The sequence below is a fragment of the Colletotrichum paranaense genome (genome assembly GCF_030867605.1).
Source record: "Colletotrichum paranaense strain IMI 384185 chromosome Unknown Scaffold_4.1, whole genome shotgun sequence".
Taxonomy (NCBI): Eukaryota; Fungi; Ascomycota; class Sordariomycetes; order Glomerellales; family Glomerellaceae; genus Colletotrichum; species Colletotrichum paranaense.
The window spans coordinates 27,654-42,816 of NW_026848962.1; the positions used below are offsets into that span (position 1 = coordinate 27,654).

General features: G+C 51.9%; 6 protein-coding genes across 6 annotated transcripts; 5 read left to right on the forward strand and 1 right to left on the reverse strand.

Annotated features, from left to right (window-relative positions):
- Positions 1–811: 811 nt before the first annotated feature.
- CPAR01_04995 (uncharacterized protein) lies at positions 812–1,015 on the forward strand (the record flags this gene model as incomplete). The annotated part of the gene is made up of 1 exon (XM_060489274.1): positions 812–1,015. A coding segment is annotated over one exon (204 nt), but the record flags the coding sequence as incomplete, so codon positions are not given.
- Positions 1,016–1,433: 418 nt separating this feature from the next.
- On the forward strand, positions 1,434–2,874 carry CPAR01_04996 (alkaline phytoceramidase; the record flags this gene model as incomplete). Its single annotated transcript, XM_060489275.1, has 8 exons — positions 1,434–1,538; positions 1,621–1,659; positions 1,722–1,869; positions 1,948–2,087; positions 2,164–2,229; positions 2,298–2,412; positions 2,473–2,619; positions 2,744–2,874. The coding sequence occupies 8 exons, from the start codon at positions 1,434–1,436 to the stop codon at positions 2,872–2,874; spliced, it is 891 nt and encodes a 296-aa protein (XP_060350741.1).
- Positions 2,875–4,003: 1,129 nt separating this feature from the next.
- On the forward strand, positions 4,004–4,606 carry CPAR01_04997 (prefoldin subunit; the record flags this gene model as incomplete). Its single annotated transcript, XM_060489276.1, has 3 exons — positions 4,004–4,033; positions 4,121–4,287; positions 4,348–4,606. The coding sequence occupies 3 exons, from the start codon at positions 4,004–4,006 to the stop codon at positions 4,604–4,606; spliced, it is 456 nt and encodes a 151-aa protein (XP_060350742.1).
- A 2,971-nt stretch (positions 4,607–7,577) lies between these two features.
- CPAR01_04998 (uncharacterized protein) lies at positions 7,578–8,939 on the forward strand (the record flags this gene model as incomplete). Its single annotated transcript, XM_060489277.1, has 2 exons — positions 7,578–8,651; positions 8,706–8,939. 2 exons carry the CDS (start codon positions 7,578–7,580, stop codon positions 8,937–8,939), a joined length of 1,308 nt encoding a protein of 435 aa, XP_060350743.1.
- A 308-nt stretch (positions 8,940–9,247) lies between these two features.
- On the reverse strand, positions 9,248–12,490 carry CPAR01_04999 (Dor1-like family protein; the record flags this gene model as incomplete). Its single annotated transcript, XM_060489278.1, has 3 exons — positions 9,248–10,219; positions 10,874–10,952; positions 11,160–12,490. The coding sequence occupies 3 exons, from the start codon at positions 12,488–12,490 to the stop codon at positions 9,248–9,250; spliced, it is 2,382 nt and encodes a 793-aa protein (XP_060350744.1).
- Positions 12,491–13,726: 1,236 nt separating this feature from the next.
- Positions 13,727–14,795, forward strand: CPAR01_05000 (TLC domain-containing protein; the record flags this gene model as incomplete). Its single annotated transcript, XM_060489279.1, has 2 exons — positions 13,727–14,209; positions 14,277–14,795. The coding sequence occupies 2 exons, from the start codon at positions 13,727–13,729 to the stop codon at positions 14,793–14,795; spliced, it is 1,002 nt and encodes a 333-aa protein (XP_060350745.1).
- Between the last annotated feature and the right edge of the window lie 368 nt (positions 14,796–15,163).

Consider the following 15,163-nt stretch of genomic DNA (forward strand, 5'->3'; position numbering starts at 1 on the left):
AAGAGGGGTGACCGTTTCACGCTGGGCGCCTCACTTACCCACCTCAATGGGTGTGTAGCTCTGTTATCACATTGAAATTTGCCTCTGCTTTAAGTGAGGCAGTTTATAAGAGTCCAACGTGATCAAAATAGGCACACATATATAGCCCAAGGTCGTAATATAATGGTACTGTATGCCATCATCTATCTTTCCGGCCACCTGGTAATTAGCTCCATGGCGCGGATTCATCAAGACGATATGATGGGTAAACAGTGCCTTTTCTGCCAGGGTCCCTTGCTAAAGTGGCTAATGGCGTTCTATGGAGACCTTTCACACGAAGAACAACGCAAGTTGTGACTTGACACGAACTAGATATTCTCCAAGGTAGATCACTTGGGTTTGTAATAGTCGGAAAGATGGCAACTGCGCTGCTATCAACACAACACCAACTCCTAAATTTTGGGATACTCATTCCAGTAGACATGAAAGTAAGCAGGAAAATGACCTGATAGGAGCCTCCAATCCGATTACCCATGCGAGTAACGTGCATATGTGCATCCACCGCATTCCGGTACGAAGTACCTACCTAAGGGGCTGCAAGAGGTGAAGGTACGTCATCCTCCACTGGGGCCTCGGAACGTCCACCAGAGCTAAACCGAGTCGTGTCTGCAACGTGTAACCAACGAGGTACCACGGATTGTCTTTGCTATCTTCGTTGATTTATGGGCAGAACTCATTCTTTACCTTGGGGTATAAGTCCGTAATCACTTGCGTTGATCGTAGTGCGTCTTCTTTCCTCCTCCCGCAAAGTTGCAGGCCACACGCTCGTCGTGCTCTCATACCTCGGATTTCTAAACATCAGACAACGAACGGGCAAAGGCCACGAATTAGTCCAAGACGGCCCTCTTTAACTTGCAACCTGCAATACCTCCCATTTCTTCGAGTACCAACCAAAGTGCTTGTGGCTGTCTATCTCTCTACTGTGCAACCCGAGCTCAACCGGCGGAATCTGGCCCAGTCTGTCGCAAGATACTGACTGATTCAAATTTCCCCCGAGCGACCCGGCCCTTTCTACGAGTCTAGTGGTACTCCCCCTCCTCATATGGCCCCCCTCTCCTTCTCTCCTTCTCCCTTTCTCTCGTTCTCTTATTCTCGCTTATATTCTCCGTGTTCACCGGGCGCGCGCCTTGCTGTTCTGCTTCCTCACCTTTGTGTCTCCGGTGCCGCTTGGAACACGTAGACGGAAAGTTTAAAAGATTTTAGAACACTCGGATTCCTTCACATTCTCTGCAACCGTGGCCAAGATCCAGTACAACCCTTTCTCTCTCTCGGCAAAGTTGCAATCTGCGTTATTTTGAACCAGGGCCCATTTGAGCTGGACAAACAACTGCTCATTTCCCTCTGCCTCTTGTCTCGCTCGCCCGGGTTGATCCGGCCAAGGTCGTTCGTTACAAATGGCTTCATCTCCACTGTTCCAGGCCTTGCGTGTGGCGTACAATGATGATTCTCCAGAGGGCTACTGGGGAGAAAAAACCTCAACTCTGAATTTTTGCGAAGAGGTGAGAAACTCGTCGTCCACCTGTGTGGTCGCTCTGTGCCATTCTTGGTGTTGCTGACCCCTGCTTACCTTTGTCGACCTAGGACTATGTAGTTTCTTATTACTGTGCTGAAGTTTGCAATGTAAGTTACACATTCTCCTGCTTCAGTCGGCTCTCATCTTTACTGACTTGACCCTCTAAAAGACCTTGACCAACCTCTTGTTCCTGTGGCTTGGCTTCAAAGGCGTACATAATTGCATATCTCAGGGCCACCCACGCATTTTCCTAGTCGCATATCTCGGATACGTTATTGTTGGACTGGGCTCTACGGCCTTCCACACATCCTTGAAGTGTTCGTCCTCACTCCTCGCTCAGGACATCTTCTGCTATCTGCACGCGGAGTACTGAACTGACAAAATTACTTGGCTAGACCCTATGCAGCTTATCGACGAGCTATCCATGATATACACCACGTGTCTCATGGTCTTTGCAACATTTTCATTCTCCAAGTCTAGCAGATTTTCGGTCTTGTTGGGCGGCGGTCTCGTCCTCTTGGCTGGTCTCATCACGGTGGGTGGATTCTGAACCAATGCCATCCACGGCGTGATGATTGTGAGAACCCACCGTTTTGACCACTGTGCGATAGTCCTACTACCACATCACCAAAGATCCGGCTTTCCACCAGGCCTGCTATGCAGCGTTGACAGCAACGGTAATACTTTGAACTCAATCAGCGCTCAGAATGCCTTCCTTATCGAAATGCTGACTGACGCTGTGCAGGTTGTTTTACGCAGCTTGTATGTCATGGAGACGCAGCTGCGGCCAGTTCTGGCACGAAGAAACAAGGACAAGGCCGATCTCATTCTCAAAACCATGTGGATCATGGTTGGAACAGGTCTCTTGGAACGGCCCCAAACCATACACGTTGTTCTATAATGCTGACATGACTGATTAGGACTCAGTGTCTTCCTCATGGGGTTTCTTATCTGGAATATTGACAATGCGTTTTGCAGCCAAATAAGACAATGGCGACGACAGCTTGGTTTGCCTTGGGGCGCACTGCTAGAGGGTCATGCTTGGTGGCACTTGATGACAGGTGTTGGTACGTTTTCTGATTGGAGCGGTACTGTCATTTCTACCAAGACTGTTGCTAATGTGATGTATAGGAGGTATGGATCAGAGGACATACGGCATTCCCACCTCCGACATGTGCTAATGAGTTATAGCTTACTACTACATTACATGGGGCATATGGCTACGCAGATGTCTCGAGGGCTGCGAAGATGAGTACAAACTCGTCTGGCCAAGGTCCCTTTCGTCGATACCGCTAGTGGTCAAAGCAGAGAAGTCGGACTAAGAAAGCAGGATATCAATGGTGGACAGACAATCGGTAACCGTTCAAGGTAAGATTGCACCGGCACCCAAGCCGAGGGCTTGGCGACAGCAGCCGCATATTCTCAAGCCAAGGAAGACACGAGTACCTCTAGGAGCCCTGTTTAGAACCATTGGCAGATGGATGTATCTAGCAGCCAGCACTGCTGGGCGCAGATGGCAGGATGACATATGCCCGCACCTGCGGCATACTAGAAATACCCCATCAATTGCAATCGGATCGAGCCAGAAACAAAATATAGAACTTGTGTGACCTTTTGCAAAGTGAAAGGTAGTCTAATGCCGTCTTCTATTCATCTACCTCACCTCAGGTACCCTACCTTACGTGGTACCTTAGTTAAGGTAATGTAAGTGCGGAGCCAGTAAGCACGACGCAGCGGTAAATGCATAATCCCCTGAAGGTATTCTTCCTTGTTGCATATCTTACCAAACGCCTTTCTCCACTGGGAGGTACCCACGGTGCCACGGTACCTTGAGGTAGGCAAGGAGTGCCGTAGAGTCTTGCTTAATTTGTGACGGTCCATACCTTACCTGTCAGGCTGGTGCCAAAAATTGGTACACACTACCTTCTACCAGAACCTCAAGATTGACCACTCGTACAACGACCCAAATAGACCAATACTAATCAGATCTCTTAGGATATTATATTAGAAGATGAGAAGAGCATTCTCTTATTTTTAAACTATTAAAAGCTCAAAAATAGGTTAAAGTAGGCATTGCTGGGTATGAGGAAGTGGTAGTTCTTGGGTGTGGTACTGTGCATCACTTTTTTTGTCACCCACTCGCCTGTATGGCTAGATACCGCCTTTCCAAACCAGTCCACTACAAACTAAAGTTACACGCATTCACCATCCACTAATTATCCCCACCTTGTCGCGAGCTTCAGCCAAACGAAAACCCCATCTCATAGTTGCGATCTCACGCCTCAGCCTGCCCACAACATCGTCGCCAACGACACTGAGTTCACTTGCGAAAACCACAATTTCCTCCGCGCCAGCTTTATCGTTTGAGCTACAAAGAGCCATTTGCCAGTGCCAGGGGCATCGATACAACGTGGCCCGCCAGGAACCGTCTCATTGTTACATCAAGCCAACATGTCTATCCCGAACCAAGCGCTTGAAAAGGTGAGAGGACAACAACGATGGAACCCCTTGCCTTTGGTCTCTACTCTGCGCTTCAGCTGCCGCCTACTCACACGTGTATCTGCCTAGCTGATCCGAGAAATCGAAAGCCAAGCAATCGTGGCCCAGCAGCAGATTGGCCAGGCACGCACACAGATGACGGCAAAGCAACGAGAAATGCGCATGGTCCGTCTGACGCTTGATGAGGTTTCCACCTTGCCCTCAAACTTGAACGTCTACGAAGGTGTCGGCAAGATGTACGTAAATTCCCTGCTGACCCATGTTCTTATTTTGTGATTGTGTACGCTGCAGCCAAGTTCCGTGTTTGACGGACGTCGGATGACGAAGCGGCTGCAGCCAGGACCAGAGTATATGGATTACGTTGCTGACGCCGAGCCTCGGGGGCGGAAAAGGTTCGTCGCGTTACCCACCCCGCAGCTTACACAAAAGCTGGAGGGTCAAATCAAGGATAGGGAGGGCGAGGTTGAGAAGCTGAGCCAGAAGCTGCACTACCTGGAGACAACGTACAAGAACAGCCGGCAGCACATTGACCAGATGCTCAAGGCGCAGTCATGATGACAGATGCTGTAAGAGACCAGAGGGTAGGGGGGCCAAATGATGGGGTCAGGAGCTTATCGCATCGGGGACAACGGAAGAAAAGGCGGAGGTGGAATGTTTTGTCATGCAATCCTCTTTAAGCATCGGGACGGGACGACAAGCATCACCGAGTTGATAAGCACTTCTGCGGCTCCGAGTACGGGTAGTACAGCATTTGAAGACGTATTTTCTTCGAGCCATTGCTCGCAATGCGGCGTGAGCAAAGTGCTTGTGCATGTTAGTGGCCATTTGATGCTATCCTCGTCGGGGGGGGGGGGGGTTTCTTCGAGCATCGAATTGACCACAGTTGGGACTGGGTCGCGAACATGAGGGCGCAAGCAACGGTGCTGTGATGGACGACCAAGAGCACTCTTTGCGATTCAGAGCTCGATTCATGCGTGTCAGCATGCGGTAACGACTCTCATATGAGCGATGACTCTGTGAGGTGACTGGAGATCGGGAAGATATACTCGTATGCACTGACAAGAGGTGGAAGATGAACCTGAACTTTATCTATTACTGCCAACAGTTTGACGAAGATGAGCGAGTGTCGTGCGCCAACGATTCAAGCGCCGCGCCTCTCTCTCTCTCTCTCATGTCGGCAAAGTCCAATGTCAACGGTCTCGTGTGTATGTTCGTCTAGAGCAGATGGGTCTTCTCTGGGTGAGGTGGGAGAATAAGACTCTGGTGGGACATTTTGACAACCGCCGCCCAGGTGGTCTTGGGTACACTCAAGCGTGCTTTAAGGTAGTACGATGTAGCCATTTCCTGTCCGTTTTCCGTTCATTGATGATGTTATTTTCTAATCGCTCTAGGCCTGCAGAAGGGTCTAGGAGGTCGACCACGCGACTGGGGCGAGTTTGCCGCCAACAGCTTTTAAAAAGAGCAGTCCCATCTAAACTATCTTGGTCGTCTCCCCTTCCTTTCCAAATTACCGGCGGTCAGCCCTCCTGTGGTACATTACTGTGTTTGTGTGTGTACACCCAAGGTAAGACCCGGCGGCTGAGGTTCAGCTCTGGTGACCTGGGCCTGGCCCGTTGGTACTTGAGGGTACACGAGCCGATTCGGGGTGCTATTATTACCTGGGTACGCAGGCAGCCGCGAAAAGGGTGCTTCACGATATTGGTCCATGTTTGACCACCTAGCCAGGGCAAGGAATTCATGGCCTGAGTAAAATGTTTCACTGCGCCAGCCAGACTGTTCTCGCAAGATGCCACGACTGGGCCCAAAAACGGCTGCCTGGTAAGGTGGGTTGGGTTGATGGATGGTTGGCGGTTTGCTGGAGACGTGAGGGCTTGCCGCTCATGGCTGGAGGACTCAGAAGTGAGGGGGTGACCGGGGTGTCGGGGCCGGGGTTGGAGACTTTGACCCCACAAGGGATTTGCAGTGCCATCCGCCTACAACATGTGCCTACCCTCCTTGCCTCCCTACCCAAGGTCTGGCAAAGTACCACAGTAAGGTAAAAGATGCTCTGAGAGCACCACCTACCCATTTCGCTTCTATTCGTACCAGGAAACACCTCAAGTTGCCATATGAGACGTGGGTTTATAGCGAGCGCCCTGTGGTAAGGCTCCCTAGGCAAGGTACCTTAGATAAGAAGCCCACTGAAACCATGTAGGTCCTTATCCTTCCCTTAGGCACCTTGGGTACCTAGGCGCGTAGGTCAGCACGGTTGCTAGGTCCTTCTCCGTGCTACGTACGTGCTCCGTCCATGCTCAGTACTCCGTACATACGGATACAGGCCATCGAACCCACTCTGTCAGCAATCGCGCAGCCCTACGACATCAGGCTAAGCCGTTTCGGGCCTCGAATGGGAGGATATCTGCGTACCTCCCCTGCCATGCCTGCCACCTGCCACCCTGCGCCGAACTATGTACGAAGGTCAGGTCAAGGAGGCACCCAGTACATATCGAGAAGTCCAGAACTAGGTATCCGTATCAACGCATCTTCGCCCTCCAGGTGGGATGGCGGTCATCCATCCGTTGTGCGGATGAACCGACGAATGAACGGTCGGCCCCGTGCCTTGCTGATGCTGACTGCCCCGCTATTGATCCCGATATACTAACAGATGGGAGTGAGGAAAGTACACCATCTCGAGGTGAATGTTTCTGGTCCGGCGTCCTCTTCGAAGATGTCAGGCTCAAATTGCTAGGCGCGTACGCCTGATACTCTTTCCATTGACCAAGGGTTGTAATTTATGACGCCGGCATATGATCCTGTGGCGTTGGCGTCCGCCTGTTGAGTGTACCTAGGTAGACAACCTCAGCCCGTTTTCTTCCCATCTCGAACTACCTACTAGTTATCATAGCGGTCGCTGCCCCCGCGACACCGCTCCCACATCACAGCCCCTCATTCACAGCAACTTCGTGAGGTAGGTAGGTACCCTACCTTACCCTCCTTTAGGTACCTCAGCATTTTTCTTCTTTTAAATCACGCTTACCTTTACCTTGGGTTCCCTCTTCGGACGGTGTTGGAACACTAGGCCCTGTCATCCTGTACAAACCCCCTCTCCTAACCTGGTCGCTTAGCTTCCCTCCTAGGCCTGGTGGGCCATCCTCTCCACCTGGCTCGATCCTCCCACTATGGCCAATCCAACCACTGGCTCCCCTTTCTACCATGCCAGCCATGTAAGCCGACCGACCAGCGACCACTACCTCATGTCGCGCATCTCGTCGCCCCCCTTCAGCTCTTACCTTTCTCTAGTACCCTAAGCCAGAAAAAGCATAAAAGACCATCGAGTTGTACTCTTCCGCCCCCAACCCCTCTTAAACCACCTGTCCCTCCCTCTGGTTGCTCGCCGTCGTTGTGTTTTCTCTCATAAAACCTTTCGTTTCCTACTTCGTAGGCTCACAGAGGTATCTAGCGACTGAGCCTCTGATTCTCACTCTCCGCTGCTGCCCACACCATCCTAACTTGCACCATTGTTGAGCCGTTCGGCGCTTTAGGCACCATGAGTAACAGCTACTACTCCGATTCGGATGACCTTGACATACGAGTCTCGAGGCGTCGGGCACCGTCGCCTTCACAGGTTCACTATGTTGAAGCGAGATCGAGACCCAGTAGGAACTATTACCCGTCAGCAGGTCAACAGCCTAGCTTCTTGGCTCCTGAGCGCACAGTCATAACCACTCGCACTCGGTCAAGAGAGCGTTCCCGTGAGCGCCATTCCACTCCACCGGGTCCCGCTCCGGCTTCCATCTCCGCTCCGGCCCCGGCTCCTGTAATTATCAACAACCGTATTTACAACGAACATTCTTCCGATGATGAGGACGACCGCCACATGCAGGTCTACCACAGCCGTCACCGTTCTCACTCCCGTGGTCACTCATCTCATTCCCGCTCACCTTCATCCTCTTACATGACCCGGGAGGATTATGAGGCAGAACGGGCTCGACAAGAGCTGGCGGAACTCAGAATCAGTCAGGCTCGTGAGAAAGAGGAACGCCGGGTTCAAAAGGAGTTCCGGGAGGAAGCTGAGCTCCAACGTGCCAAGCGCGATCTCGAAGATATCCGAACCCGGGAGGCTCGCGCTGCTGAAGAACAGCGCTTCAAGACCAAGATCGAGCTGGAAAAGTACCAAGAGGACATGCGGAAGGCAGACTTATCCAAGAAGCGAGAAAAGGAAGCTGCCGATGCCGTAGAACGCTACAAGAGAAAGGAGGCAGATCGACTTACGCAAGAGAAGAAGGAAAAGGAACAGCGTGAAAAGGAATTTCAGCAAAGGCTCAAGGAAGAGCGTCAAAAGGAGCTGGACAAGCTAGCCAGGGAGAAGAAGGAGAAGGAGGAGCGCGAGAAGGAGTACCAAAGACGTCTCCAGGAGGACCTACGTAAATCAGGTCTTGACGACAAGGCTATTGCTGCCATCCTCAAGAAGGAGAAGATTCCGGAGCCACCGCGACAAAGACCAGCCCAGCATGAAAACGCGCTCATTGCTGGGAATCGCCCAACCTACACGCGTATGGCACGGAAGCATCTTTCGATTGAAACCTTGCGAACATATCAGGTTGAATGGGAAATGGATGTTGTAAGCATACTCAGAAGGCGACTGACCTCTGTTGCATCTGCTGACTTATCTCAGGATCCTGATTACGTCCTCATCAGACGATGGGTGCCGGAATGGGAGCAAGATACCCTTTGGAGACACACCAGGTCGATTCGTGAGAAGCGCTCATCCAAGCTCGTACTCGAGATCGAAGACAAGAAGTCGCACCGCCACGAACCAGAGTTCGAATGGGTCAGAAAGAAGAGTGACCGGAAGAGAAGCAAGTCACCCGCGCTCCTCATGTACCTTGCGGGAGCGAAACCGGCATGATTTGAGGAGGAATGGGGGAGGAAGGAAAGGAGGGGGGAAAGGCGACATTTTGGTCGCCATTTGGACCGAGTACATCAAACTTCTTATCGCATCGAAGGCGAGGATGGGTGTTTGTGTCTGGGACAACATCCTACAATCACACCACACAAGATATCTTAGATGCCCAACGCTCTATTAGAGCTTCCCAGATTATTTGTTCTTTCTCGGGGGGAATATATACCATCGGCTACTAGTACAAGTCGTCTTTGCGGGACGTTGGGTTTCTTTCAGTGGATCAAGTTGGGATTGTATGTTGGAGTGCGCATTCGCTATGGCTCCGCTGTCGTTGTCGTCGTCAAGTTTGAGGACCAAGTGCGTTCAGCTCTTCTCATCAGTTCTTCATACACAGTCCAGGCCAAAGCTGAACTCATTGCTTTTCTGCTCATGCGGAGCGCAACACCATCCATAAGTGACCGAACACCTTCTTCCGAAATCATCTTCTGGCAAGCCTGGTACATGTTTCTGTAAACAGCTGGCTGCAGTTGAATCCTCGTTTTGATAGCATCGAAAGGATTCGAGATGACGGAGCACGCTCCACCCGCCATGACGGCAGAGCTGAAATTGACTAGCGTTGCATGTGATGTTGTAATGGCGACGGGGCGATCCGGATTGGGGCTGTCTTTTCGAGTAGACAGACTGCTAAGCTGCTTCTTGAGCAGCTCGTAGAACAATACATACATGCCCGCGTAAGGTGCATCACGGACGGCGGTAGCACCGAAGCCAGCAAAGAATCCTCGCGGACCATTCGTCCTGTATATGTCCGAAGACGCGCCGAGAAGGGATTTGTAGGAATACAAATTGGATTCATATCGAACCTTGATGACGGTCAACGGCATGAGGACAAATCCGGCAAACGTCCTGGCGACGGCGCCGGCGACCAGATTGGCCGATGGGGTTAGCGTCGGTAGTGAGGACGAGTGTGCTGCCCTGTTGCCGGCGGCTTGGTTCAATAAGCGCGACTGGGCCACATGCTGGCGGATGGAGTTGAGGGATGTGAAGTAGAGGGCCGAACCGAAGCCGGTCCTGAGGGCTGACGGGATTGTGCCGCGCCAAAGCGTCTGGATCTTGTTGGGAGCAGCGGCAACCTCCCTGAGATACGACGTCAGTGATCGGTGGCCAGATTGTTGAACACGAGTCTTGAGTAGGTCAAGCGGTTGCAGCAGCACTGCCGATGCAATGCCGGAACCTAGTCCAGCAACGAAATGTCGAGCTGTGAGAGGAGAGGGACAGGTCAGCGCAGCCTCGATCACAGGTGAGTTTAGAGAAGAATTTCAAAGTGGCAGCTCGCAGGGAGTCATGCGTATGACCAGACAGTGGCAGGTGAATAAGTGTGCCTGTCCTTTTCTTACATGATTTTGTGCGGCCCGGAGTCGTCTGTTGAGACATGGGGACTTCTGAGAGAGCTGGTGTCGTATCTTTTAGACGGGGAGATGATACTGGGCGAACTGCGGTGCAATATCGGGTGGTGCGGCGGCGAGTTTGTTTTATGTGTGGAAATGAGTGTTACAAGCAAATGCCATTGCGTCAATAACCGAAGATGTTCTTATCTTAAATATACAGGTTGCCTAAGCAGATGCGATGGACTTCAAGGCAGAATGAGAAGGGAAGAATGATTACAAGTTGTGATGACTTTTCAGAACGGCTGGCAGGGTAGCTAGATATCTACATAAGCACATGATGTAGCTAAGTTGAGGCAAGGCAAGGTCGTCAAGGCAGGTCGGTGCTTCTGACTCGCTAGCCGTATCGGGCAACGCTTAGCAGAAAGTCAGGGAGCAATAATCGGTGTAATGACGGTTATATACATATGAATCCTATGGGTCCGACCGGGTCTTTCCGGTCAGGTAGCCTCCGGCAGGCCCGGCGTTCCTGACCCGATTCTCGACGTTTGCTCACACAACGTTGAAGAAACATGAACCTCTGGTTGTATCCGGTGAGCTACTCGAGAGCATAATGCTCTCGTCTGCCGGTTTGGTGCTGTTCGAGCGCAGCGAGAAACATAATGCCAACTGCTTACGATGACTAACATGCTGTCGAACCTCCTTTTCATGAGGTGGAGATGATTTTCCGCTTTGTGGACTCGCCTTCCACCTTGCCTTCGACCCTGCCTTCCGCCTTTGTAGTCATCCTCCTTTGAACGTGCCCCGAGCACGTTACCACGACTAGCAACAACTCGGGACTTACGCCTCTTTGGCCCCTGTCGCCTTGAAGTCGCCGATAACCGATTCAAGGCGTCCAGAAAGTAATCGGTGCCTCTTGACTATGTCAACCCATTCAGACTGTTTCGTTACTTCGTGTTCGTCCCCCAAGGTTGCCAAGAGCATCCCAAAATCACCTCCGAGCCTGCCCAAACTCCCTGAACAGTACAAAACTTGAGTGAGGATACTATCCCTTGCTGCTTGGTCTTTCACAACCGGAAGATATATTGTCAAGGTTTCGAGAAGCATCTCCACAAGATGAAGTGGGAATGTCGATAGCGTTGATGGCATGGGTCTAAAAGGATCCTCGTCGTCGTAAGTAGTTCCGGTCTGATATCCAGTGCTGGGAAATATGCTCTTGAACATGGAGACAACGCTGAAGCTCTGCTCACGGAAGATCTCGACATAGCGTTTGAGATACTTTTCTGTCTGCTGCCCGCCTGACCAGGACTGTTGATTGGCGCTCTGTTGCCTCTGCCTCTCGTCATCAGCTAGCTCACGAAGGGGTTGTAAAGCTCCCAAGGTAGCGTCCAAGGTGGCTACGCGGCAACAGAGGAAAAGTAGTGAGAGGGTGTGTTCCTGAGAACCGCGGCTCGTGGAGCTCATTGAAGACATGTCCGGAAGCACTCTTCTGAGCCAGCTGATCGTTCGCAGTGATGCGGCCAGCTTGAGTCCAGGGGACTTGAGCGCAGCGATGAGATCGGCCGTCATCTTCACGATGGCCTCGTCAGCTTGTTGGGAAACGAGGTCGACCAGCGGCGAAGATGAATACAAGCCATGAAGTCTCCGAATGTGGGCATTGAGATCGAGAGCGGACGCGTAATTAGCAGGAACAGTATTGATGGCGGAAGAGAGGAGAGTAGGAAGTTCCAGCACGTCGACGAGACGTTCAACATTGCGCAGTAGCAGTAAGGCGCGTTTCCTTTCGGCCAAGTCCTCGTTGTCCCTGGATTTACTGTAGATGGTGGAAAAGCGCAGGGCCTCTGATTCGAGCTTGGGAATAGCATTGCGCAGGTCTGCCGTGTCTGCAACAAGAGTGGGCAATGCGCGGGTCAGGCCAGTGTGGTTTGAAGCCGAGTCGATGATGGATTTGTGAGAGCGCTTTGAGACCCCTTGGAGCGAGAGGAGAAGTGAATGTGATGTCTGGGCCAGGGATTGAGGCTCAGTCGAGGCTAGTGCTTCCGGACTCTGATCAGCGAGGTGGGACAGGTATGCGAGCTTGGTTGACCTAGTTGTCGGGTTGAACAGAGCATTGGCGTCGGTATCGAGGCTCGTAGACTGCCGAGCATCGAGTAAATCAAGGAGAACATCAGCCATATTGGCGGCTTGTTCACATTGGAAAGTTGCTGTTGATAACTACCTCGGGCAGCAGGTAGAGGTCATTGGATAGAACAAGGGGTTTTCTGTCACTTTGGGGCAGGAGCAAGTGGTGGCACCACCAGCAGGCTACCTCAAGATAAGGTAGCTTGGTAGGTGCACACCGAAAGGCATCCACCTGACTAAGGTAGTGTAGGGTACCATAGCTTGAGTACCTACCCTGTTACCGAAAGCTATGCCGATGAATTTAAGCAGAAAACCATTTAAAGCGAGGAGTCCAGCTAGGTATGCTGTTGGTCTCACCTGGCCTCCCCACAGTCTAGGCACCATGCTATTGGAGAAATCGCTTGGGTAGGTAGCATTCAAGATCGGACACAAGTGCACCAGCACGGATGGCCGCGTGCGCAGGAATGTTTGAACCTCCTGGGCGCTGATTACTGATTATTTCAGTATTCATATTGCAGTATGTACGGATCCCGTACCCAAGCAATAAAGGGTTGGAACTGGGGCCAGTCCCCCGCCGATTTCCTTTACTACGGTTCACTTCATAGCACCGCCTCGATCAACTACACTGCGCTACCTAGGCGTGTGATGCCATCATGAGACGGACAGCTAGTTCTGGCCATAGCATCCCACGACCCCTAACCATAGTGCAGCTGACGCGCAAGGTAGCTAATAAAAAGACAAAGTTAGGGCGCAGGCGGAAACGGCCTCGAAAACAACTGCCTGAGAAACACTTCTTGTCTGTGAACCTGTGCTCACGGCCGCCCCCACCTCTGTGCCCAGTGCTCAACTCAGGGCACCTCTTAAAGTCACGACGCAGCTGGCGGGTGGCCAGGTGCTACAAGTCTTCAAGGGTCCTCCTCCATCAAGCTTAGCTTCCCCAACAATCCGTCTGCTCCCCGCGCGCCGACCCCTGCTTTACCTCGCCTGCCTCATAGCCACACGAGACCTTGAACCACTCACTCATTGCTCACGTTTGTTTATCTTGTCTCGTTCACCTTAAGCATTTGATAGACTGACAAATCGATCCGGTGACAGAATCTTCCTGTCGAAGAATACCTTGAAAAGGAAGACATCCCAAACGTCCAGCGCCGCAATCAAGCCACGCAGCCCACTCTCGTCCGTCTCCCCAGTATACCACAGTCTCCTGTCACTCCCGAACCGAAGCAGCTTTCAAGACCCTCCACAGCAGAAGCAGATAGCTGAACTCGAATCAAGGCGTCAACACAAAGAATGAAAGATCCTTTCTTTCTCGAGCCACTGCCATGGCTCGTCAAGGCGACTCAGCCCTTTGCTGACTACTTCTCGCTGCCGACACTGCCGATCCACATCCACGAAGTTCTCGCCTCAGCCCTTCTCTACTCGGTCATTTACTACCCCGTGTCTCCGTTACTGTCGCGATTGATAGTGGGCCGCAAATACCTCGATCTACCCCGTAAGAGACGCATAAACTGGGACGCCCATGTCGTCTCTCTTGTCCAGAGCCTTCTCATCAATGGCTTGGCCCTCTGGGTCATGTTGGTTGATGAGGAGCGTAGCACGATGGACTGGCAAGCCCGCATGTGGGGATACACTGGTGCTGCCGGTATGATCCAGGGCCTTGCCGCTGGCTACTTCCTGTGGGATTTGGTCGTCACGAGTCTCAACATGGATGTCTTTGGACTCGGCACTTTGGCTCATGCTGTCAGCGCCCTGTTTGTCTTCTCTCTTGGATTCGTAAGTCTGCCTCGGACGAAGTGCTCTATAGTCATGTCTCTCTCGCTGACCTCTGTCAATCAATCAGCGACCCTTTCTCAACTACTATGGTTGCATCTTCATCCTATGGGAGCTATCCACGCCCTTCCTCAACATCCACTGGTTCTTTGACAAGCTGGGAATGACTGGGTCTCGCGCGCAACTCTACAACGGCCTCATGCTCTTATTCACGTTCTTCTCCTGCCGCCTCGTATACGGAACATACCAGTCTGTCAAGGTCTTTTCGGACATCTACGCTGCAATCAATGCACATCCCGTCCTGTCCAAAGAGATTTCTCCGGAAACAGGCGCGGTGCTCGCTCCGACTGGTGTTATGAGATTTGCGACGGCGACATCAACGGTGCCAACTTGGCTAGCCGTGACGTACCTGATGAGCAATATGACTCTCAACAGCTTGAACTTCTACTGGTTCATCATGATGATTCGCGCGGTTCGGAAGAGATTCCAGCCGGCGAAGTCAACAGACAAGCAAGCTACGATCGAGCCCTCTACTGCCAAGGCCACAGCAGCATCACCCGCAACTCAAGCCCGTCGGCGCAAGGCATAGAGCGATTCTAGGGGAAGGGGCGGGCCATTTGCATGTCGTCGTGTGTCGAAGAGTGCTTCCCAACTTTGACAGCGTTTTGTGTGAGGAAGCTGAATGATAACAGCCCTGGGCGGAACCAGGAAGTGTACAAATATACGGTAGGATGCTGCCCAATCTTTGCATGTGGGTGGCAGGTGACTTACTGCTTATTGTTTTACATAATCTATAGATCAGTATTTCGTTTAACTTGCGCTGTTCAGACACACCAGCTTGAAAGACACAGCCTTTTTCTGTCTCATCCTTCAGCACTGCCTACATGCCTCCCATCTCCTGCTTGACTTTGCCATGCTCTTCAAAGCCAAACTTACTAGAGCGACGGCTTGAATCAT